The following is a 26627-nucleotide window of genomic DNA, read 5'->3' as shown; positions in this document are numbered from 1 at the left end:
GAGAGGGCTACTCCCTACAATGTCCGAGTGTCACGTTAGCCTGTGAAAAAGGTTCCTGTTGAGAGTAATCCTGAGCTCCATTTCCCATTCAAGTAGTGCTGATATTTGTTTTTTACTAGGAAGGGGAGTTTCCATGAAATGTATTTTTTTTAATCTACTGAGAAAGCCAGTCTTTAGTAACTGTTTTGTTTGAGACTGTGTCTGCCCATGTAGCCCAGGCTAGCCTTAAATTCCAGCAATCCTCCTGCCATCTTAATCTTTTGGGTGCTGGGGTTTTAAGTATGTGCTATAAACCTTGTTTTGTAAACAACGAATTCCTTCCTTCCTTTCTTTCTTTTTTTTTTTTTATTATTTGAAACAGGGTCTCTCTGTGTAGTTTTGGTACCTGTCCTGGAACTCTTGTTCTGTAGCCCAGGCTGGCCTCTGCCTCCCGAGTGCTGGGATTAAAGGTGTGCACCACCGCCCGGCCTCAACAACTACTTTCTAAATGTGTGTTTACACTATGGCAATAACAAATGCTGAAAAAGTAAGCCCGTGTCAAAAAAAAAAAAAAAAAATCACATTTTCCCGTTTCACTTTTTAAAACTCAGACATGGCATGGAAGGACACTGACTCTGGATTCGGACAGCAGGGAGCCTGTACACTGTGTTCTGAGATCCTTCGCTATGCAGCTCTTTAGCTGCCACAACCCGAAGTCGCCATCCTCAACAGTGACAGGACCTTTTTATCTAGCCAGTTTCCTGTTATATTTAAACTGTAATCTAGCTGACTGTTTTAACACTTACGGATTTTGTGTTTGTACATGTGTGAATGTGCATGCATCATAGCATGCATGTAGAGGGAGTTGTCGATCCTTCTACCACGTGGATCCTGAGGATTGAGCACAGCTCATCGAGGTGGCTGGCACCAAGTGTCCTCACCATCAGTACCCTGCCGGCTCCACCTGAGCTGGTGTTTGCATGTGAAGTAAGGTCGGGTCAATCCCATTATTTGTATATGGAGCTTCCAGCTTCAATAGCTTCATTTACTGAAGTACCGCTGTGCATTTCTGGTCCCTTACCAAAGATAGGCTGGGTTCTGCTCTGTCCCACGGGTCTGGTGTCGGCTGTGTCTATGCCTGCACTGCCCTGTTTGGGTTACTGGAGCTCTGTCATCTATTTTGAAATAAGAGTATGTTATCTCCAGCTCTGTCCTCACCCCAGATCGCTCTGGATACTTAGAATCTTTCCTGTCTGAATTTTAAGATATTTTTCTTATTTTTATAAAGAAGACATAGAATTTTGATAGTGACTACACAGAATCTGTGGATTGGGGTTGAAGATGGCTCAGCCGTTAAAGAACATTGGCTGTTCTTCCACATGACCCTGGTTCAATTCCCAGCACCCACATGATGGCTCCTAACTGTCTACCGTTCCAGGTGATCCGACACTCCCAGATACATGCAGGCAAAACACCACTGCACATAAAAAATATATCTGTAGATCATCTTGGGTATCTTAGATATCTGAACAGTACAATTTTTCCAATCCACAAACATCAATTTTTCTGTTAATTTCCTTCTTCAGTATTTATAATTCTGGTATAAAATTCTTCTGCCTCTTTGGTAAAGTTTATTCCTAAGTATTTTATCTTTTTGATTATCACTGTGAATGAAACTGTTTTCTTGGTATCTATGAATTTCTTTTGTATAATTGTACAAAGAAACATAAAACTGATTTTATAAACTACAGTATTAGTGAATTCACTAAGTAGTTTTAATAATGAATGCTTGAAACCATAGCTAATACTGACCTTGATATATGCTATGTTTTTTCTTAAAATTATAAAACAACTTATAAACTAGGCACATTAAGAGTGTCTCATAGTAAAACATATCTCATAGTAAAACAGATTATAACACTATACTAATAATTCTATCTAAAATTTATAAATTATTTCTGTAATATTCCACACAGCATTTTCAGAATGTGATCAACTGGCTAACCAATTAATAAAGAGAAACTGCAGCTGGAGATGACCACATGATCATATCTTCTGCAATTAGGGGCAATTCTGTTTCCTCTTTTCTGATTTGAATGTCTTTTTTGCTATTGTTGTTGTTGAAAGAGGCAGAGATGGTGGGCATTCCTGTCGTGTACCACGTTAGATGAAGGCTTTCAAGTTTCCCCCACTATGACATGATCTGTGTGGTGTGGACAAGTGGCCTTTCTTATGCTAAGGTTAGGTTCTCCTTTGCCTTCTGATTCTGTATTTATTAACTTGTGTGTGTGTGTGTGTGTGTGTGTGTGTGTGTGTGTGTGTGTGTGTGTGTACATGCATGCCAGAGCACAGGCACACATGTATAGAGTTCAGAGGACAACCTGAGGAGTATATTATCTCTCTACTATATGGGCTCCAGAGAATGAATCCCTCAGATCTCACAGGAAGAACTCTTTCCCAGCTCCAGGACCTTTCACTTTATCCTTTAATCCTGAGTGGACCAATTTCCATCAAATGCTCTTATGTGCCTATTGACATGGCATGGTTTCTTCTGTTTCTACGTGTATACCGCAGACTAATCTGTCTATGTCGAGCAGTTCTTGTGTAGCGGGGTAATTCCCACTTGGCCATGTGTGTTGTTAACAGTGCAGTAAGAACCCCCACATCTGTGTTTGCTGGTATCTGGGCCTAGAGCTTCCCTTTACTTGTAGAGTCTCTGCACAGTTTTGGTCTCTTCAAACATCTGCAAGTGTTCCTTTTCAATTTTGGGGGGGTTTATAATTTTAGTTTTTCAAATGTTTTGATTTCCGATTGTTTTCAAACTCTGATTTACGTTTAACTTCCCCCATTTCTTTTCTTCTATTAACTTTGGGCCTACTTTCTTACGCTAGGTCCCTGAGCTATATCATTAGGTTGAGTTACTGTTTTTCAATGCAGGCTTTATCTATAAACTGAACATTTGTATTGCTTTTGTTGCCTCTCACAGGTTTTGGTATGTTTGGTTTCTGTTTTCTTCTAGATACTTCTGTGTCAAAAGCAGGGTTCTGGGATCAAACCTTAGGCCTTGGACTTGCTAGGACTCACCCTATCAGTGAGCTACGTATCTCTAGCTCATTCTCCAGATACTTTTTTTCCCCTCAATGACCCAGTGGATAGTGGAGAATGTGTCGCTTATTTTCCATGAATTTTCTGGTTTCATTGGATTGGTTGAAAGATGGCTGAAATGATTCTGTTCTTAAATTTGTTAAAATTATGTTTTAAGATAGCTCTATAAATGCTTGTGTCTTCCTAATGAGTATATCCTTTTATCATATACATAAAATCACATCCTTTGTCCTTAGAGACAACTTTACACTTGAAAAAAAAATCTAGTCTGATTAACATAGCCACTCATGATTTCTACTAATTACCACTTAAATAAAACACCTTTTTGTATTTCTTGATTTTTAGTTTTTTATGTCTTTCGTCTAAAATGAGTCTCTTGTAGAGAAAGCACATTGTTGAATCCTGCTTTAGGGTTCACCCATTTGCTCTATCAGTTGATTGTAAGTTCATGTATTTCCATGGAAGGAACTTATTAGCACGGCCTCTGTTACTTCTTCCTCCTCTGTCCTTTCCATCTGTCTTCCTTGTTGTTTGACGATTCTTTTGTTTACTGTTTTTTTAAAGAATCTGTATACTTGTTAATAGTATGTTTCCCCTACTTTCTGGTTGCCTGGATATCTTTCAGTTACATCTTTCTATTTTAAGTTAGTTGATGACTTAATCTCAATCCCATGCAAAAGCTACACTTTCACCAACTCTACCTTGCCAAATTATGTGTTCTTCTAGTAAAAATTTGCTCCCTTAATGTCTATTTACTCTTTTTTATTTAACTTCTCTTCTAAAAGCAAATTACACACCATGAATGATTAACAGTGTTATAGTGACCTAAATGTACGTGCCTACATATTTTACTGTGATCAGTCAGATTTATGCATATGATCTTTATTTATATATATATTCGAATGCCTGGCACAAATACAGACTTATTTCAACATGTCTCAGCCTGGTGCACACATATTCTGTGATTGTCAATGCTGTAAAATGTTACTAGATGATACTTTTTGAAATTCACCTGGAATTCAGGATATATTACTCAGAATTATACAAAACAATGTTCTCAAAAAACTGAATTTCTCTAAGGTGATTTCCACAGCATTTTTTAAAAATTTAAGGAAAATAAAACCTTTGCACTTTGTTTTAAACCCTAACTTTCTGTTTTAGGAGTACATAATGGCCACTAAGGTCTCAAACATTACTCTTAAAAAGTTAAATACATTACATCTTTGCGTCCCCACCAACCCCAGAATGTAAATGAAAATAAACAAACACCTTCCTAATGAATCCACTCCGGAATGCCAAAGTTGGAAGCACTTCTAAAGTGGAAGGTTGAAAAAAAAAATTAAAATTTTCTAAGATTTTACTTTTCAAAATGTAACAGTTTTCACACTTAATGGATACACTAACCTTTGGGTTTTGGTGGCACAGGACCTACAAATCCAATATTGTCATAAAAGTTATGAATAGCGCTGGGGTTAAAATGTGGTCCTGAAATATATAAAAAGTAAGTATATCAATATTTATAGTTCAAAAATACTTAATTTTATTTTTAAAGCAAGCATTTCTTTCTAAAAATAAACAGAAATGCTTTAAATTGTACCCTCTTAATTTCAAATTATATGTATGATTTCAGAAACATATCTCAAAATATAGGTATAAGATAGTATTCATAAACAGGCAAGTGGTAAACTGGGAAGAAATGAAATTAATGCTTGTAAGAGAGAATTAGAAGCAGACCCCTGGTTCTATGTGACAAGTTAAAATGATAGCTTATTGTCACTTAAAATCAATTTAAACAAAATCCATCATCTTTTAGTATAATGGATGTTGGACTACACACAGAAGTATAATTCAAGACTTCTTTGTTAAGTTTCCTTTGCCTCTTTTTAAATTTTATGTATTTCCGTTATTTCCCCAACTACAGAATTAGATTTCAGTGATAAAATTTTATTTAGGTTTTCTATGGAATGGAATTAAATATAAGTACTTTTTACCGCAATAAGAAATTATTGCTGGTTACTAATAATTACTATCATGGTCCTAAGAATATATAACTCTCCTTTCTTGTCCTTTTCTATTTTATCAATTAAGACAGTGCCAGTGAAATGAGGGCACGCAATTCTTGAAAGGTAAAGGGAAAGCTACAGGATACATCCCTATGAATAAATCCTGTTAGCAGCCTCTATACCACGCAGCTGGACTCACAACCACTGTCCTCCCTCACCACAGGGCTACAGCGGATCTAAAGGCTACGGAGTGTGTCTGGCTTCTTGAACCAACTACATACTTATTGGGGAGGAGGGCATTAAAAAGCCAATTGTTCTTTAGCACTACTTGGCTCCCAAACTGAATACTTCGAGACAGTGACTGGTAAGCCTATTCTCAGCCATGGGGGAAGAGTTGGCGGAGCGATTCAATACACTTTAGCTGAGTATGCACTGGACTTTACCTCGGGCTTGGAAGAGATCGATCTCTTTGGTTAGGCAGTCAATGTCAATCTGGAGTTGTCTATTGCAACTTCTCAACTGCTGCATCTCTTCGAGCTGAAAAATAATTCCAGGTAAAAAGGCTTGTATTGAATTCTCACGCCAGAAAGAAAGAACGAAGTTCGGCAGGGGAGGTAAGGACAGAAAACAAGCGTGAATTAAGAGCGTTTGCAGAACTGGGGCAAGTCTTTGCACTGCGGCAGCCAGCCTACTCTCCCGCAAGCGCAGAGGCCACAGCAGTGTGAGACTTACTGAAGGTATTTGGGATATGGAATTTGATCTCTTCAGGCGCCTTCGAGTTAGATTGTTTTCCATCTCATTGACCTCAGATTTGAGTTTATCCAGCTTTTTCTTCTGCATCTCCAGCTCTCTTTGAAGCCGTTCCATCCTGGCCTTCTGGTGCACCAGCAGAGCTGCAACAGGACACAAGCGTGAGACCCGGCCACTCCAGCGGCTACCCTAAGCAGATACGACAATGGAGACCGCCAGACATTTCTGTGACAGTTTGCCAAGAATCCCAGAGCTACTTTAGAACAAAATATTGTTAAGCACTCAAAATTTTAAAATTCTTACTCTGGAAACTGTCTCAATTACTTAAGCAAATATTCCACACTTAAAATTTTTATGGTTTGGATTAAACCTATGTTCTGGCTGAAGACAGTGTCTATAGTCTAATCCTTTTTAAACAGTTCTAGCATAGGACACTAACCGACTTGCTGCTCTGTAGTTCACACTTGACTCTTGGAAAGGACACGTCTCTCTCTACTTGCATGGTACACTGGTCTGTGCACGAGATATTCTAACATGACAATTTTTACAAATATTTTATAAGGGAATATGGAATGGAGTAAATACATTTTGATGTATGTAACAAATGAGAAAACCACATGAATATTAGCAAATTGTTCAAACTCCAATTTAAAACTGCTATTTAGATAAATAAACACTTTTTCTCATTCTCAGACTACATTCTGTGAAACTATTTTAGCAGCGTTTCTAAAAGAAGCAATAAATCTTGTAGCATAAATGCTGAGCTACCCAGAAAAGCTCATCAAGCTGTCAAATATCAGTGTGTGTCACTGGGAGCCAGCCCTGGGAAATGGTAACTTTGTCTTTTAAGACACTTGATTAGAAAGACACTTTGGGATGATACTACCTGGAGAAAATAAGCTGATGTGAGAAGGTACCTTAAGCTGCAGTATTTTTAGTGCTTCCTATGTTTAGAAATGTTTGGATACACAAATACTTACCATGGTATTCCAACTACCTAAGTGTCCATGCTATACAGGCTTACAACTTACAGTCAGCAGGTGAACCAGGGTCTAGGCATGAAGCAGCATTGCTGTTCAGGTCTGGAAACTCCATGCTGATTGCATGGTGAGTGCAGTGGCTACACGGAACAGTTTTCAGACTGAATCGCTTGGTAAATGTTGTATAGCGAGCTGTACATTTAAAAATGAATTCCACGGGAAGACAGAGAGTATGGACAAAGGTCAAGATCTGAAGGATAACGGTTAAAAATGTCCCCAAACTGAAGAAAATAAAAATATAATTCTAGAAGATAATGAACAGTTTGCTCACCTAACTAAGTTACCAGAGGAAGAAACACACTTTCAAAGTTTGGGAGACTTTATCAGTGACAGGCAGCTGCTGAAATACTTAAGAAAATTAAGACGGGACATGACAACAAACAAAAGGCTGAGTCTGAACTACAAGACAACTGTGGTGAGTGTGGAGGGTGGTAGACTGTTGAAAGCAAAGGGAAAATACCAAGAATTGGAAGTACAGAATCTGAAGTATGCCACGGTCTTGCAAAGAATGCCCCAGAACATCTTCTCCTGTGCTTCTCTGTGAGGGCTTAACTTTACATGAAGACCCATTCTTAAATGCCCACACACTAACTGTTGAGGAATTACTAATGACAGGAATTAAGGTGCATTTCTAAATAAAACACCCAGTTTCTAAATGAAAATAACGAAAAGAAAAATAAAGAACCTGTTTAAACCTTGCGGGCAAGGAAGAACATGAAAGACATAGAAAACAAAAAATTTGACAAGGATAATTTAAACTATTAGTGACCACAATAAATGCGACCTTAAATAAATGTATTTGTTGAGATAGAGATAAGCAAAAAAAAAAAAAAAAAAAAAAAAAAAGATTCTTAAAAATATCTATTTTAGTCAGGCGGCGGCGGCGCACACCTTTAATCCCAGCACTCAGGAGGCAGAGGCAGGTGGATCTCTGTGAGTTTGAGGCCAGCCTGGTCTACAGAGCGAGATCCAGGACAGGCACCAAAACTACACAGAGAAACCCTGCCCCCACCCTCCCCCCCAAAAAAACAACCAAAAACCAAAAACCAAAAAACCAACAACCCCAAACCACAAAACTATTTTATTTACTATGTACGACTGCATGCATGCATGTGTGTTCCTCACGTCTGCAGAGGTCAGGAGAGGGAGGAGGATCCCGTAGAACTGGAGTTATAGATGGTTGTGAGCCTCTCCACTGGGTGCTAGTAACTGAATCCAAGTCCGCTATAAGGGCACTGCTGAGCAATCTCTCCAGTTCGCAAAGTAGATTTAAATAATTCACATATATGCTCTTTGTAACAAAACATTCCACTCATCCATTCTTTTAATGAGCTGAGAGGCTACTACATCATAGGCAACTTCCTTGCCTGTGGAGTCTACAGTAACAGGGAGATCAGGGCAAGAGAAGACAGCAACATCAGGACTCTTTAGGGAGCTTTCAACAAATGGAAATGGGGAATTACAAAACATAGCAAGTGCCTCTTAAGTCTTCTTTTTGCCAAAATTAAATTAATGGATAAAAGCAATTTAAGCGCAGCCCTTCTGTTGTTAAGACAACCACGAACTGGAGTGGTTAGTTACCAGCTCTGCTTCTGGAGTCTAGGCGCCTCAGAGAAAGCTGCCTTGGTTCAACTTCTACCAGGTTCTGATGGACACAGATGTTTCTTTAATTTATTAGAAACTGTAAAAAGACACTTCAAGTTCTAGATGGTGTTAGTTTTAATATTTTTTAGGCCTAGTTCTTCCAGAAACATAAAACTCAAAACTATTAGAAGAGAATCCACTTTAAGACAATCCATTGTAAAACGTACCAGGTATTGATGCATGTAAAGATTTTAGAATTATTGAAAAAAAAAAAGGTATTTTTTTTGCCACTAAATGTAGTAGGTACTTATTTCTCAAATCTTAAATGTATATGATTTAATGTGCCTAAATTTGGTATATGCTTAAGTCAGCTTTTAAAACAAATCTAAATTCTTCTAACTTCAACAGTATTGGCAGTGCAGGGTGTATCTGTTTTATATATTGCTGTATTACTACTAGACATTTATTTGGTGATCGAATCACAAAAGATTCAAGACAGCAGCTTTTAAAGCATCCTGTTTTCATCTGTTTTGCCATTTTTAAGGCTAGCTGAAATCAGATCTTGCAGCAGGGCCTGTAATCCAAAGAACAGACACAACAAGAAAACCGAGGCTAATGTGGATTTCTGTACGTCAGACATCCACATCATTCACACGCAGGACTGAAGAGGCCTGTGCTGGGCACTACCTTGTTGGCATTCTTTGTGCATAACTAAGATTGCATGCAACTTACAGCATTAGGTACAGACACTGTCTAAGGCTTACTTCAGACACTAGGATGCTCACAGCTTAGACAGATCTCTCCTTTAAAAGGAGACAGCAGTCTTCAAGTTTGTGACAGAATGTCATGAGGCCAGTTCAGTGTGATTCCAAGGAGTATCACCACAACTACAGAGAAACACAGCGCTTCTGCTGTCTGCCTTTCCAGATCGTGGAGCTGGAAAAGGTTTTCTAATTATGATACAAACCCCAGAAACCAGAAGGGGAAAAGACCAGCAAATCTGAATACACAAAAGTAAAGCATTCAAAACATTAAGTGAGCATAGCATAGTCACTGCAAGTCAGCCAAGTAGACTCAGCACCCTTCAATAACAGGCATGCTCACAAAGTAAGAAATACATGCCGGGCGGTGGTGGCACACGCCTTTAATGCCAGCATTTGGGAGGCAGAGCCAGGCGGATCTCTGTGAGTTCAGGCCAGCCTGGTCTACAGAGTGAGTTCCAGGAAAGGCGCAAAGCTACACAAAGAAACCCTATCTCGAAAAACCAAAACAAACAAATTAATTAATTAATTAAAAAGTTGAGTTCAGGACCAGCCTGGTCTATAGAGCTAGATCCAAGATAGGCAACAAAGCTACACAGAGAAACCCTGTCTCAAAAAACCAAAAAAAAAAAAAAAAAAAAAAAAAAAAAAACCCAAAAACAAAAAACGAGTGTCTTCAAGAGGACATTTATCTTCACTCATAAACTCCAAACGATACATCTGTAGGTGTCAGAACAAAGACATGTTTTCTTTCCAATCACTTATTCACTTAATAGAAGGGGAGAAAAGTTCTTGTGAACATTGTCAAAGTGCTCTGTTCACAAACGATGTACACAGATAGTACAAGAGGCCTAGGAGCCTCTGCGTAGAAAGTGGCCACGTTTACTGTAGCAGGACAGGGTGGGATGCAGAAATGCAGTTTGCTCTGAACTGAATATGGCTAGAGACCTGCTTTACCCAAAGAACTTCGGCTTGCAGAAGCTAGGGGCATGGCTCATCTGCTAACATTTCTCTTGTCATGGAGCAGAGATGGAACTTGTTCCTATCTGGTTCTTGGGTGGGGATGATACAGAACAGAGCCTACCAGCTAATCTGTAATGACACAGAGTATGAGGCAGGAAGACCATGAATTCAAACTTATTTAGGGATCACAGAAAGGCCCTGTCTCCAAAAAAAAGTTAATATTTGCATATAAGCACATCCTATATGTCCTTTAAATAGGCTCTGGGTTATTTGTTATAATAGCTAATACCATGTAAACATTACATATATAGCTGTAATGCTGGCTTGTTTAGTGAATAAAAAAGTCTGTATTTCTGCAATACTGATGAAATCCCGACAGGTTCAATTTACCAATATGTGGTTAGATGTGATTATCTAATTGATGTGCTTACAGATATCCATATGCATATAGCATATACTAAAAATGTGCTTATATGTATGTATATATAGTCATATGTATGTATATTTATATATATGAGTGACTATAATGAGAAAGATTAAAAGGCTAATAAAAATTATATTAAATAGTCAAATGGTTAGAGGTGGAGACATATTTACTTTATCTTTTTTTTTGGGGGGGGGTCAGGCCTTTTTAATGATTTGCATATAACTTCTATAATGCTCTAAGACACCAGTTGTGAAGCAGAGCTCTCCAAAGATGGGCTGTGCCCTCAGGAGGCAGCAATAATGGCCTTGCAATTGCTGGAGCTCCTCCATCACGGTGCTGGACAGGCAAGTGCTCTGGATAATCCTGGGTCTAGAATTCGGCATACTTAAGAGTCTCTTTTAAGTCTAAGACTGATGCCAAATTAAAAAGTAGTTCCCATAAAAGAGAGGGAAGAGTCAACAGGTAAGAGACTCATTTGAAAAAACAACCAACAGAAAAAGTGAACCAGAAAGCAGCTTGGTGTCAATTTCTAGTTACTGAGATAATTTAATAACACGATTACAATAAACAATTTAAAACTAAGTTCTATAGGAGACAATTCTAAACAGCAGCTCACAAAATTAAATCAAGTACCGATTTAAAAATTGTAACTAATTTAAATTAGATTTCCTTTTGAAACAAAGATCACTTCATTGGTATCACAATCTCAAATAGGAGTGCTACGATTTGTACTGGTGAAGGATGTACTGATGAAAAATGACAAGGAAGGAGAAACACAAAAACTGATAAACTTCTTTCAACTCCTAATTTTTCTAACTTGAATATCTATTTTAGGTTCAGTCAAGGCTGCTGCTTAACAAGATCAAAACTTCTGGTACTATTAATAGGACAATAGAATCACAGGTATAAGCAGAGACAGGACACTAAGTATTATTAAAATAACATTTTATTTTGCTATCTCAACCACTCTTTGGAGAGGTTTCTGGAGGAGGAAGATCGAGAAATCATTTTGGCAGCTGTAATACTTTGCTGAGCCTGGCTTTTCTAACACGTATAATTTTTTCCACCATGAAAACTGGTCTGAATGAGGAAATATTTTATTCTCTTCATCTATCAGAGTGGCTAGCCCTACTAAAGGCATGCCACTCTGGGGAGAGGATGAGGTGGTGTCCCTGCTGCTCAGAAGCTATTCTCTCTGATGGTCTCAATCAGGAGGGTAGTGACTGAAGGGAGAGAGCAGGCCAGCAAGATGGTTCAGTGGGTAAAGCACTTGACACTGATAACTTGATAAATGGAGACTGATCCCCCAAACCATGTGAAGGCAGAAGGAGAAAAACCAACTTAGAGTGTGTCCTTGACCTCCACTCAAATGCTGTAGCAATACATTCCTACCCACACATGCATGTACATAAGCATGCATGTGTGAACATACACACACATAAACACGTACTCATACTCTAAATAAATGTAACAAAAACTTTAATAAAAGTAACGTCAAAAAGTAGACGAGGAGGGCTGGCAGGCACACATGGCTTGAGAGCTTTTACTGTGAAAGAGACTTCCTCGACAGCTGTTGCCGCCTGCACAGTCACAGGGTCTGATGCAGTTTTGATCAGCATCCCTCTGGCTGCTGAGCTGCGTGTAGACCACAGGAGGCCAGGGTGAGAGTGGGCGTGCTACTGCACTCATCTCAGAGGTGGTGGCATTCATGAGAACAGGGACTATATAACTGCCTAAGGGAGAATAAACTGGTGGGAAGGCCAGAAGCTGTTTTAGGATTCAGTAAGTCTGAGAACCCCATGGAATAGTCCAATACAGGGACCATTGTGCAGATAAAGTGCCTTGAACTCAGGAAAGAAGTCTGTTTAGGGTACCAATTTGGGGTCATGAGTATATAAAATGTTATTTAAAATCAAGAGGCCAGAGCTGGGCCTGGTCGTACTTGGGAAACTGAGGCAGGAGGAATTTGTCTTGGGCAGAGCTGGACTACAGAGGACTACCTTGTCTAAACAAACAAACAAAATCAAGAGACCAAAGGAGACCACTCAAAGAACACACAGCAACAGGAGAGAGGTGAAGAACTGCACTAGGTGACTGAGCTCACCAGGCCCAAAGCAGAAGAGTGAAGAGGTGAGGCTCAGAGATGGGGAGAGCCAGCACAGGAAGACGGCGAGGACACCAGAAGTGGGGTACACAAGGTCCAGAGAGAAGAGGGAGGCTCGTCTCCAGAGAAAGAAGGCCAAGGTTCAACGGTGTCGTCTACTGAGTGTGTAACAATGCCACCACCAAGACCTAGAGAGTAGTTCTGGGTGACTGCACTGGGAAAACCAGACTGGAGTAGATTCTAGAGAGAATGGGAAGAAAAACAAACCTGTAGATAGTACGTTTCAGGAACAGTTTGTTTTCTTAAGTTAAATACAAATCACTTTAGTATTTATAATGTCCAGTGAAATAAGAATGAATGTCTACTTTGTTTAAAAAATTCTATTATCATACTTTATCTTTATAAAAATGTTGTTCTATATTTAAGAATCAGCAGATCCTAGCCTGACATTCTCCAGGAGGGGAGAACCTAGTGTTGGTGGGAAAGTTAGTAATCTACAGAAACTCAGGCTCTGCTCCAAGTAAAGAAGAACAGCTCCAGTTAGTCACAGGTATTGGGGTAGCATCAGTTTTCATAGAACTTCTAGTACAAACAGTCATCTGCAGACCTCTACAGTACATGTGTGTCAGCTCACTATACCAAGATGCTAACTGTGAATTTAAGCCAGGCCCTGGGCATCTGATGTTCTGACATCTCTATAGAATTGGAAAACGCCACAGCCTAGCATAGATGAAGAGTCACTTAGTATGTATCGGTTTAAAACAAAATAAGACCAAGAGTCAGACCCCTCTAAGAAACTTAGTTATAAAGCCAGTGTATCGGCAAAGGATGAGGGGCTAGAGAGATGGCTCAGTGGGTCAGAGCACTTCTTGTTCTTGCAGTGGACCTGGGTTCCGTTCCCAGCACTCATGTGGTGGCTTACAAGCATCCTTAACTTCAGGTACAGGGGATCTGATGACCTCTATGGGAACCAGGCAAGTACATGCTATACAGATATACATACAGGCAGGCAAAACACTATTCATACACATAAAACAAAACACACTTTAAAAAATACTTTAAAACAAACAAGCCTAAATTGATATTCTGAAGAGCTAATAATATTACTATAAAACTCCAGATTATATGATCATAAAATTGAAATTAAAATTTATATGAATATTTTCAAATATTAAAATAACATTGAGACATTTAAAGATGGCAGTTGGGTCAGGGATCCAGCCCCAGTAGCAGAGCACGTAGTTTAACAAGGCTAGTACTGCAACGGAACAGCAGAGAAGGCACGCCGATGCCCATTCCTGTTGTGACACCACAGGTCCAACAGCGACAGCATTTACAGGAGAACCGGAAAGGAGGGACGGTCCCTCCTTCAACATTAGCATTACCTTGCGTATAGGCAGCATCATCAGATCCCATACTCAATTTCCGTGCTTCACTGATTCTATCCACATGAGCTAAAGTAGGGTCCGTGAGGTGCTGAATATTCTCTGTTTCTACATAATGGTCAGGATGATTGAGAAGATTTGTGAGTTCAAAGGTAGGGGACACCACCCCTGGGGAAACTGCAGGCGGTTTATTGGGAGAAACCGTAATTTTGAAAGTATATTTTGTGTTGGGTTGAGTGACCACCACTCGAGGAGATGTTGCAGAGTTACTTCCTAATACTCGGCTTTTGGGAGGGTGGTGATGGATGAAGGCAGGGCCCATGCTCACTTGCCCAGACATGTTCCTGGAGGCCGCAGATGGCCCAGAGTTTGTGGATATGAAGAGTGTAGGTTGGTTCCGCATGCCCTGCTCATCTCCTGTGGCGGCATTGGCTGAAATATAGACCTTAGGTTGGCTACGGGAGATCATCTCCTCAGTACTTGGGGGACTGGCAGCTATGTAAACAGTGGGCTGATTTCTATTTAAGGTCTGGCTGTTGACCAACGAGGAAGTGCTGGCAGTTCGAGGTCCAGAAGAACGTAATTTTGAAGAACTGTTTCTTTGTGGGGGTTCAAGTTTGATTTCGATCTGGTTTTTTCGAGGTCCTGTTGAAATATTCTGAATGTTATATTGGCTATGGGCAGAAGACTGTGAGCTACCAGATGAATGAATTGTTGGTGGTTGTGGAGTAGTTGGCGAACTGATAGGCATGTAGACATGAGAGGTCTGATGGCCCTGCTGATTTGGCTGCTGGGTTGAGGTATGTGGCAAAGGACTGGATGTAGGATAAGTAGTCCAAGGAGCAGGCTGCGAAGGCTGATAGGCTTGCTGAGAGTTAATGGGATTCAACTGAGATACCCAGCCAGAATGCTGCTGTGTCTGCCGAGCTGTACCACTAGGAGTTGTAATATAAGGCCTAATATAGATAGAATTTCCCTGTGGACTGTTAAGCACAGGTGGAGGTACACCATGTATATGCAAAGACGTAGGGGTACTACGGCCAGTCTGTATGTTTGGGGCTAAAGTTACCATAATAGGATTAAACCTGGGAGTCTGTTGAGAGAGGTTTGACGTTCCTTTGCTGCCCAGGTGAAATCCAAGGTGTGGTGTTGAATTTGAAGCACCAGACGCGCTGGGCATTCCAAAGACATTAAAGCCTTGAGGAACTTGAGCTGGAGCTGTCTGTGGCTCCTGCTGAAACAGCTCGTTACTGGACTGCCCACCTTGAAGCTGTCCATCGCTAACACTGTGTGTCAAAGTCCGACTTCCATTCACTCTACTTCCTTCTCTTCCATGGTGGTAAACATTCTGTGACTGCAAGTCCAAGTTGAGAGAAGTCATGTGATTTCGCAGACCGGAAATTCCAGACTCATCTGAAAAATTCAGGTCTCCTTCACCATAAAGATACCTTGTACTCTCCTGAGAGAGAACAGCACAGCAGGCATCCAGGTTGTTATTATTCTACAGAGCAAAATGAGAACAGGTCAATCTTAGTCACAAGAAGTGAACACAGACTATCATCACCACAGAAATACTCCATAACTAACAAGTGAATGTGTAACACAATTATCAGAGACTTACGTCTTTTGATCTGAGAACTATTTTATGTGTATGTTTGAATGATTAATTCTCACTATTAGTATAATGGGAAAACTGAGGAATAGCAGATAAATATAAACCCATTCCAGAAGAACAAAACAGAAAAAAGCAAAACCCAAAACGAAGTGTTTTTAAATAAAGTAGCACATCATCAGTCATAAATTACCCACAAATACTCATCATAGAGCCTGTCAATCAGGAGGACAGTTTTGGGAAATGGCAGCAGTCAGTTCTCCAGGGCCAAGGACGTCTAGCTGATTTCAACACTCCAGCTAGATTCTAAACATTCACACCCCAGCCACAGAGGTGCAGCTCTCACCTCTCATCAGAGCAGCTCTCACCTCTCATCAGAGCAGGTTCTTTTGCAACAACAGAGCCCGTCACAGAAATGCACAAGTGGTGAAAAGGCAGACAACAAGGCTGAGGTGCCCAGCACCAGTTGGCACTTCTAGGGCACAAGCCTCCTCACACCACGGGAGAGGGGATGCTAAGACTGTGGGAGACATGACAGGGACGCTACACCAGGAAACCAGAACAACATGGCTGCCTACATAAGACGATGTGCACAGTGAGAACACCAGTCAACATGCCAATGTGAACGGGGTACTGCACAAGGCCACTCCTAGATGAGGAGCTATAGGCAACTGATGGCTGTTGAGAGAGGGAGACCCAGTCTTCTTCAGAGATGAGTGCCCCCAGTTCCAAATGGCCAGCCCTAAACACATGTACATTAGAGCAAAACCCAATTAGCTCAGTGATCCCGTTTCAAAAAATGGCAAGGAAAGCTCCAGAGAAAAAATACTCGAGGTTCCCCTCAGGCCTCTATATGTGCACAGTTGTACACAACCTCCTAGACACATGAGCACTTATATCCATTCATGTACACGTACATACACACACACACACACACACACACACACACACACACACACACACACACCCACCAGACTGAGGTAGGTACACTTGATGATTCACAGGGCACATACAATTTAGAGGAGGAGAAAGCTGACAAATAGCCTTCCTCAAACTAAAACAAAACTATCCGAGATCTCCAGAGTTCTTGGTGAAGAGAATGGCATAACTGTGAGAGTTAGCTGAGCCATGTTCCAAACAAAGTGAATAAGCAAGTTTAACTGGCGTGAAGAGTCACATTTGGAAACTTCGTGAAACATATGGTTACAAAGAAGACTGGGATTAAGTAATGGAGGATTAAAAAACAAAAATAAGACACTACAGTTTGTTCTTTATTAAGCAAGTGAGAAAGCCACTGAAGACAGACAAACAGAGAAGTAAAGACAAAAGAGTATTTTGGGGTCAGGCAGTGGTAGTACACGCCTTTAATCTTGGCAGGAGGGAGGCTGAGACAGGCGATCTCTGAGTTCAAGGCCAGCCTGGTCCACAGAGTGAGTACCAGGCCAGACTCCAAAGCTACAGAGAAACCCTGTCTCGAAAAACCAAAGAGTGTTTTGGGAAGACAATTCTATTCACGCTTTTGGCAAAGCAGTGAGTGAGAAGACAGGCAATAATAAACATCTGATAATAGACATGAATAACAAGAGACCAACCAACACAGAGGGGGGAAATTGGAGAACTGAAGATTAGGAGCCAGAGAAAAATCAATGGTGTTAAAATGTCTCCAAGCAGGCTGATGAAAATTCCCCCAGATTCATTAAGAAATGATAGTCCTTGTAGTGTTTAGTCTTACTGCAACTTGATGTGCTGTGTTTTGTAGATGCCCATGGGAGACCTGCCCTTTCCTGAACAGAAATAGAGGAGGGAGAGGTAACTACAGCTGGGGTGTAAAATAAAAGGAAAGGAAGGGAGGGAGGGAGGGAGGGAGGGAGGGAGGGAGGGAGGGAGGGAGGGAGGGAGGGAGGGAGGGAGGGAGGGAGGGAGGGAGGAAGGAAGGAAGGAAGGAAGGAAGGATAGTCTATACCATTTGAACAAGAAATGGACAAACAGTAAGTGAAAAATGTGGGGTTTTTTTGTTTGTTCGTTTTGTTTTGCCCAGCACTTTGCTTCTGAAATGCTTGGCTTGTTTTCTCAATGCATCAAGATTACACTGAAGTATACATTAGAGGTCTTCTTTATCTTGTTCTATAAAAAGACTATATTTCATTCCCAGTTAATAGGTTTTAAAATATCACTGAGTATTGGGCAGTGGTGGCTCATGCCTTTAATCCCAGTACTCAGGAGGCAGAGGCAGGTGGAGGCCAGGTGGACTACACAGAGAAACCTTGTCTCAAACAAAACAAAACAAAAACACCAAAACCAAAAACAGGTGTGTGTGTGTGTGTGTGTGTGTGTGTGTGTGGTGTGTATCACTGAGCTATGAATAAGTGTTCTAGATAGTTCTTTCAACATCAAGTCGTGAAATTTGTTAACCTACATTATTTTCCTACTAGCTTTTCAATGACTCTCTGAACACCCTTAGTATAGCTTTATTTTCCTACACAATTCTACCTTCTACTTTATTTGAAAAGTTACACTTGGGTTCTAAGGGATGGCTTACACTGCCCCACCCCCATCCCATCTCTGCTCTTTTCCCACCTTCTTAAAACTTTGACACAAACCTAGACATATCTAGGGGAGGGAATCTCAACTGAGGAACTAAATCCAACAGACTGGCCTGTAGGCAAGTCTATGGGGCATTTCTTGATTGACGACTGATGTTGGTACCAGCCCTGGGAAGGTGGCCAGTCACAGGTGCTTAAGAAAGCAAACGGAACAAGCCAGTTAGTACTGCTCCTCCATGGCTTCTGCTTCAGTTCCTGCCTAGAGTTCCTCCCTCGAGTTCCTGCAGGGATAGACTGTGGCCTGAAGTGTAAGATGAAATTAAACCCTTTCCTCCGCAGGTCACGTTTGGTCTGGGTCTTCATTGCAGCCACAGACTAAGAATGGTTACATTTCTTACCTTCCTTCTCCCGTTACACTCTACATTGATAAATATGAACTACTGACTCGCTTGCCAAATACTTATAATGGGGAACTTTCACTACTGTCTCTCTTTTAAGAAGTGTGAGTCTCATATCCTATTAGTTAGTTTACCTGGATTATACTTTTCTGGAGATTTTTATTCTCCCTTAACAGTAAAGTAGTAAAAAATAAGGGCCAAAGATGTTATTGTTGGTAATCATCAAAACATGGACTCATGAATGCTTAACCACTGTAACAGGAACCAGGTAAGACATCAGGATATCGAGTAAACTGTAATTCCAGACCACAGATTATTGTACTCTAGTCAAGACACCCAAAATTTACCTTGAAGAACATGAGGGGAAAAATTTTAAGGCATATATGTATTTACACTTATCTTAGCTAAAAGGCCAAGAAACAGCAATATCTTCATCTACAAAGTAAGATAGATTGGTGGGACCCAAACTAGGTTAAGGCTAGAGGCATATAGACCAATTAAAAATACAGATAAAAGAAAGGGTATGGACAAAATATATGTAGTCACTATGAAATATAGACTTGCTAAAAAACTTCATATATTATCAAATTTTAAAAGTAACTTGTCCAATTTGTAAGTATGTGTGAAGGATCCCCAGAATTCTTTTGATAGAAAATTTTTCCAGGTTAAATAAATGGCCAGCTATAACCATTACTAAATATTTAGTAATATTTAGAATGACTACTTCTAGAATTTTTGTATACTAATAACAATGCAGAAATTGGAGAGATTAGTTGGAAAACATATAAAATAAACTTAGAAATATAAAACACGTTTTCCTTTACAATTGGGAACTTACGCACTGTCATACAAATTCCTCAAGTCAGAGATAAGGAACCGACATGCAAACAGGGTTTTGACAAACGCCTGAAGTACCAAATCAATAGAAGAACAAGCCTTCTGACTCCTTGATGACTTTCCCTCATTTTCACACAAAGACCTGGGGTTTGAAAAACCTGACAAGAAGATGAGGAAAAAGGAGCAAGAGCACAGCTAGCAGCCATCAGTGCTTCTACGTTCAGATTGCAGTCCACTCTCCTACCTATGCACCAGACAAGCCTCTATTCCAGGCAAGTACTGAGGCCCCACTCTGCCTGCCACAGGCCACATTACTATGAGACACCCAAGATCATTTCTTTTCATTGCAGCACAGGAACAAAGTCAAAGGTTTCCTCCAATATCTAAAAAACATCAGACTAATAAATTAAAAAACATAATAACTAATAGATTATAATTAGTATTTTTTGTCAATAAATCTAGAAATCATTGAACACTAACCTGTAACATGCACCTGGATACAACAACTTCAGGTACTTCAGGGAATTTTTGTCGCAGGTCATGTAAAACCTGAAAATCAATTTGGTGGCTTCCTTGGGCCATTCGTGTGTCGCCTGCTCAGGACTATCTTAATAGGCAATTCTAGGCCTGAGTGGAATTAGTACTCATCTCTTCTGTCCAAGCATTTTCTGTGAAAGAAAAAAATTTTAATGAGAACTGATTTTAGAATGAATACTGCTGTGGATTTATAATTACAGTATAAAAGGGTATGTACCTAACAATATAACCATGAAAGTGTTATTTAGGCTTAATGATTTCCATATAGCTTACATACTACCATCTCTAACAGCAAATTTTGAAATGATCTACCTTCTCCATATTAAGGAAAAGCTGGAACCACAGAGAGCCTTAGGCACCCTAAGAACCCGAAAATGCTGCTCTCTATAAAAGACCACGTATGGTGTTATCTAAAACTGTAGTCAGCTTTACACCTAGTTGGTCTTTCCTACTTCAGTTCTCCACTGTGTCACTCACACAGGGGTTTTTCTCTCCTGCCATGGTTATCTACCACTAAGTTGATTGTCTTCATTTGCAAAAATAAAGTATTTTGTACCTGACAATTCTGTCTCACCTGTATGGCTTTTGTCTGAGCCACCTTAATCCACCTTAGCTATTACTCCACGTCTCCTGATGGTCTCTTCTCCACCTCCACTCTGTTTCAGTACCCATGCCTTTCACACCCACAGTCCTTCCCCGTAAGCAATCTTCATGAAAAATACACAAAAGTATCTACCCCCAACCCCTGTGGCTCAAAATGGCACACCCCAAGGACTTTTGGTACACCCTCTAAATTCATTTCCTACCACAGTCCTTGATTCCTCAGTTGCTAATAGGCTTCTGGTATCTTCTCAAGAAGCCAGCCATCCTGTAAGGCTTTTGGACTTACTGCTCTTCCTCTGATATTTCCTCCTCAAATACTTGAAGGCTGTCTTTACTTCCTCAAAGCCACTCATCAGATGGCACTCACTCAAAGACACTGTCCCTGACCATTCTTCCTATGTTAAAAAATCATATACGCATACTCCATTTTCCCTCTGTAACTTTTGTAAGTGATATCCAGAGGATTAAGAACTCTAAAGTTAACTATTGTATTCCCAAGATTAGATCATTCTAGATTCACAAAACATGCAACATTCATAGGATGAAAGTTTTATTATGAAGTTTCTTTCCACATTATAGTTTCTAAAACATTTCAAATGATTTAGACTTGGAAAAAAATAATTTACACACAACATTAGAGATGGGCAAATAAACACATACATGAGAAACACCATTAATTAAAAAGACGAAGAACAAAAACAAATTCTAATTTATTTATTCCATTATTAAAGCATGCACAGCCATGTTACTCCTGACCTGCTTTTCCAGATAATGAGGACACAGATGAGAAACATTCTTCAAATGCACAGACAGGACAGAGTGGTTCATAGAAAAAGAGGACCGTAAGTCAGAAGCCTAATCTTGTATACACTCTGTGCATTAGTTAGATCTCTGAACTACACATATGAGATTCACTCTGAGCAGCCAGGCTAAGGTTAAAATAACCCATCTGAGATTCCAGGGTTTATAGTTTGGGTTCAGCCAAGTTACCTGTCCCTTAGAACAAACCAAGCACGCTTATCCACTGGGGGAACACAAAAGAATCCAGACTTTCTACATGTCATTCCTGTCCTTAATCACATCCCAAATGATTAAAATCCATAAACAGGAAAAACCAATTCATACTCAAGAAAAAAGGCAACCAATGAAGAACAAACCCAAAATGACTTGGCTACTGAAATTAGCAACATAGATTTAAAAGTAGGTATTTAATTATGCCCATGAATGTAATGGCAAATATACTTGGACTTCTCAGGAAAAAAACAGAATTATTATATATATGTGAAATTTGCACATAATAATTTTCTATTTAAGAGCTAGAACATCTGAAACAAACAATTCATGAGACATACTTGTCTACTGCAGGAAGTCAGTGACTCTGAAGACAATCGGAAGACAGTGAGAGTGATGAGTGGGAATGGGGGCTTCCAGGCCCTCAGGGCCCAGCAGGTGGTAACAAAAGCTTTAAAGTACTGGTAATTAGTGATCAGAAAACAGGACACATTAGTGGGTAAAAACAAACCTGATGGAATTTAGCCTAAAAATTTCCCAAGTTAGTAAAAGATACACATTTATAGATTTAAGGAAAACCATGCAGAAGCCCAACATGTCTAACTGTATAAACCATGGAAAGAGATCTTAACACACCCAGAAATGGCACCCATAGCCAAAGGAACAGCACATTTACAGACAAGGCTCACTCTTTAGCCCAAGGCTGTCTTGAACTTGGGGCAATCCTCCTGCCTCAGCCTTCTGAGTTCTGATGTTAAAGGGGTGAGCTATCACGTCCACCTGAGTGCTACTTATTAGAAACACTGGAGGTCAGTAGATAGATGATACAATGTGCTTTGTTTTAGTTTTTGAGACCCAGGCTGGTATTGAACTCACTATGTAGCCCTAGGCTGCCCTGAAACTCAAAATCTTCCTACCTTAAATAAGTAAATAAATAAATAAATACCAGGCAACTAATTTTAATGCCCTTGTAGAGGATTAAATTATAAAAAACCCAAACAAATGGCATTCACTTAATTTCGGTGTGAAAAACCAAGATACTTTAACAAACTTATTCTGGAAGATTCTATTTCCTATGGGAGGATGCTGAACTTCCCAGTTCATAGAACTCCGTCCGCTACAGTGCTTTTGACATCACAGCAGTTACCACGTAGGTTTCTGTACGTTTCTTTAACTGGTCTCATTTTGACAACTGATAAAGTGTATCAAAGGTGAACCGTATTAACATCAGTTTCATGGTTTCACAGTGGTGACATTATCATATTTACTGCTGTATAATAAGTACTTTAAAGTGTATGGTGGGGATGTGGAGACGGCTATTTGTTAAGAATGTGTACTGCTAACTCAGAGGACCCAAGTCCAGTTCCCAGGACTGAAGCTGGGACAGCTCATAACAACCTGTCACTTTAGCTCAAGAGGATGTGACCCCTTTTTGGGCACTGCACTTACACACACACACACACACACACACACACACACACACTTTGCGCTAAATTTCTAAAGATCAGAATACATCTAGTTTTGAAGGCTACTCTAACTACCTAACTTCTCAAGTTCAAATTTTCCCTTGTCTTCAGCTAGAAATCAGTTTGGTTGTACCATCTCTACTTTGAAGTGATAAATCTGTCCTAACATAATTGATGTATTAGACAATTATTTGAACATTAAGTGTGTTCTGCTACAATTTCATTGGGAGAAACACTAAGTAACTAAAACAAACCCCTCATCTGGCTGAGGGAAGGTGCACACAAGAACACAGCAAGTCCCTGAGGGCACAGCTCCAATGCTGAGCAGCCCTGGCCTCTGCGTACTATGAACGAGGGCGGCCACCGCCTCTGTCAGTTTCTTTTGCTTCCAGAACTCTTTGTTCACTGCCTCATCAAGCTCACTTCCACAGGCAAATGTCAGGTCTTGTTCGAGGTAAAGGTCAATATTTATTAGAAGATTTACATACATTCCTTGACTTTTTAACATGAATAAAACTGCACTATCTTTTAAAAAGAGTCTTAGCTTTTAAAAATGTTTATGACTACAGTTTTTGAGAGCTATTATCTCTAATCTCCTGTTTTCCCTACCAGTTCTGTGCTGGTTTAGGAAGGGGTACTTTTCTAATTCAGAGTGATTTTTAGGAGCAAGAATGGGAACAGAACTAGATACCTGTCAAAACTCCTCTGACTTTACCAGCTACTGAAACAGTAACCTCTCCAGGGTGTCCAAAGGGAAGGCAGAAAGCTGCTCTCTCCTAGGGCAGTTTCATGGAGCTTCTGTGGACTGGCTGACATTAGCAGACTTCAGTGAGTTACTCTGAAATAATGTCTGTAACTGTAAGGAAGACTGATGTGCAGTTGGAATAGTTAGATGAGGTTACCATCCTTTAAAGGTAAAGGATGGTATAAAATCTTTTCGTCTTCAAGATTTCCAACTTAAGATAGAATCTTATTATTTAAGCATAACTTCTATTCAAATACTTTTTACACTGTTGCAATAATATAGGCCAGGTAGGCAACAACAGATAGTTGATTATGTTTCCCTTTCTTATCCAGACAGTTCTCACTAAGCCACCCTGGCTGGCTTAGAACTCTCTATAAAGACCAGGGTGGCCACCAACTCAACTTTACTTGCCTCTGCCTCATGAGTGCTGGGATTAAAGGGGTGAGCCACCATGCCCAGGCCATCAACATTATTTTTCTAACAACTTATTGGAATTTTATTTCTTGAAATATGAGGTTATAATTTTAACAACAACCTCAAAATATGTTAATATTTTTCTATGATAGAAATAAAAGAATTACAGCTATTCAACTAAAAATCTGAAATTAAAATATTATTACCATTTAAGATAAAAATAAGAACTGCCAGGCATGGTAGTGCATACCTTTAATCCTAGCCCTTGGGAGATAGAGGCAGGCAGATCTCTGTGCGTTGGAGGCCAGCCTGGTCTATGTAGTAAGTTCTAGGATAATCAGGGCTATGTAAAGAGAACTTGTCTCAAAACAAAACCAAGCCCAGCCAAACAAAAAAAATATAAAAAAAGATTATAAACACTTTTCAGCATTAACTGTGTCATAGAATTTGTATGGAGTCACATTGTAAAATCAATTAACTGCTGAGACAACAAATGTAACAAACCAGTCATCTAAATGCTAATTATTTTAAGTTATCTATTATGGCCTAATCTATCTTTAATATCTTTAATAACTTGAAGAGAGCAATTAAGTATTACCAAAACTAGACAACTTTACAAGCCCAGAATAATTAATTTTTCCCCCAAAAAAACAATAAACACTAACAGTCGGTATAGAATGATTTATACCCTCTCTTTTAAAAAGAAACCTTCCTAAAATCCTATCACTTGAAGCAAGAGACAGGTAGATCTGAGTTTGAGGTCAGCCTGATTTACTGAACAAGTTCCAGAGAAACCCGATCTTGAAAAACAAGGGTGGAGGTGTGTGGAAAAAAAAAAAAAAAAAGGAAGGAAACCTTCCCAATTTCTTCATTTAATGCACTGCCTCCAGAATATAAATGCTGGCCATTTCTTATGCCTTACTAGTTAAGTTACAAGTTCTTCTTAAAGGAATGTGCAAGTCAGCCACACTTGGAAAATATGTTTTGTGGTTTCTGTGGTGGATGCTGCCATTTTCTATGGATTAAGAAAAGTACAATAAATCTGAGACAACATATTATGTAAGTGACTAGCTTGTGTGTATTTTCCACTTCATACCTCAGTATCTGCAATACTTCAGCATTTGAGTATGGAAACAAAGTTACTTTCCAATGTTCCCTCACACTGTCATCTTTCAGGTATCTACCCTGATCATAAATACCACCTTTGAAGGAAAACAGCGACTAAGCATGTTAACAAATTCTTATAGTTAAAAAAGAGGCGAAAAGAAAACAAGAATATTAGAAAAACTCATGTTTTGGTCTTATAACCATAAACATCTGTAAGAAACAAATTAACTTGATACAATTTATGAAGTTAAATGCTAATCTGTTAACCCATGATGGTCAGAGGCTGACTTTTAGGAGTGGGTTGCTCTTTCCACTAATGTGGATCTCTGACAAGTGCCTGCCTTTACCTGCGCAATCTCAGCCCCCCCCCCCCTTCACTCCAAACAACTACCTTCAAGGAGAAACACATTCTTGCATAGCCACATTAAGGAAGATTGTGAGTCTTTGTCTTAGTAGAATAAGACATCCAAATTACTATATATAAGAAGCTGGTGGAAAATATCAAGACACAGAATCCACATATATTATAAAGCCCTCAATACAAAAAGTCAAAATATATAACCTTTAAAGAGATTAAAAAAATAAATGCACAGGGAAGGGTTTGAAGGCATTTTTAAAAAAGATGTAGTTTCAATTTTGTGATCTTTCTTGCTTGCTTGCTTTCATTTTGGGTTATAAAGAGTTTCTCCATGTAGGCCAGGCTGGCATCAAACTCATGTCCCTCCTGCCTCAGTCTCTGAGGGCTATGATTACAGCATGTGTGGCCATACCCAGCTTCCTAGCTTTGTTTCTTTCCCCCCCTCCTCCTCCCCCTCCTCCCCCTCCCCCTCCTTCTCCTCCTCTTCTTCTTCTTCTTTTTAAAGAATCTGTATTCTCCACTCTTGGGCACACCCAAAGGACGAGCACCCCACCACAAGGACATTTTCTCAACCATGCTCACTGCTGCTCTAGTCACAACAGCCAGAAACTGGAAAGAACCTAGATGTCCCTCAACATAAAAACAGATAAAGAAAACATTTACACAATGGAGTGTTACACAGCTGTTAAAAACGATACCATGAAATTTGTAGGCAAATGGAACGAACTAGAAAGAGAATCATACTGAGTGAGGTAACCCAGACACTGAAAGATAAATATGGTATATATTTGCTTTTATGTGGATACTAGCCATTGAGTAAATGACAATCAAGTTACAATCTATAGACCCAGAGAAGTTAGGTATAGAGGAGGGACAGGGGGGGGGCAGGAGGGGG

At 39.7% G+C, this 26627-nt stretch overlaps 1 protein-coding gene across 4 annotated transcripts in view; it reads right to left on the bottom strand.

Annotated features, from left to right (window-relative positions):
* The window catches only part of Tab2 (TGF-beta activated kinase 1 (MAP3K7) binding protein 2), a 55468-nt gene that overhangs the window by 2098 nt on the left and 26743 nt on the right, over positions 1-26627 (bottom strand). For all 4 annotated transcript variants that reach the window (XM_036168757.1, XM_036168755.1, XM_036168759.1 and 1 more), the window contains 5 exons: positions 19972-20159; positions 14102-15602; positions 5820-5980; positions 5531-5624; positions 4489-4569 (listed from right to left, as the gene is read on the bottom strand). In XM_036168757.1, the coding sequence (XP_036024650.1) occupies positions 4489-4569; positions 5531-5624; positions 5820-5980; positions 14102-15602; positions 19972-20073 (1939 nt within the window). In that variant the 5' untranslated portion in view covers positions 20074-20159. The remainder of the gene's footprint in view (positions 1-4488; positions 4570-5530; positions 5625-5819; positions 5981-14101; positions 15603-19971; positions 20160-26627) is intronic.

The sequence above is a fragment of the Onychomys torridus genome, chromosome 19 (genome assembly GCF_903995425.1).
Source record: "Onychomys torridus chromosome 19, mOncTor1.1, whole genome shotgun sequence".
NCBI lineage: Eukaryota > Metazoa > Chordata > Mammalia > Rodentia > Cricetidae > Onychomys > Onychomys torridus.
The sequence above is the reverse complement of the archived record's forward strand: the minus strand, read 5'-3'. Positions and strand labels throughout refer to the sequence as shown.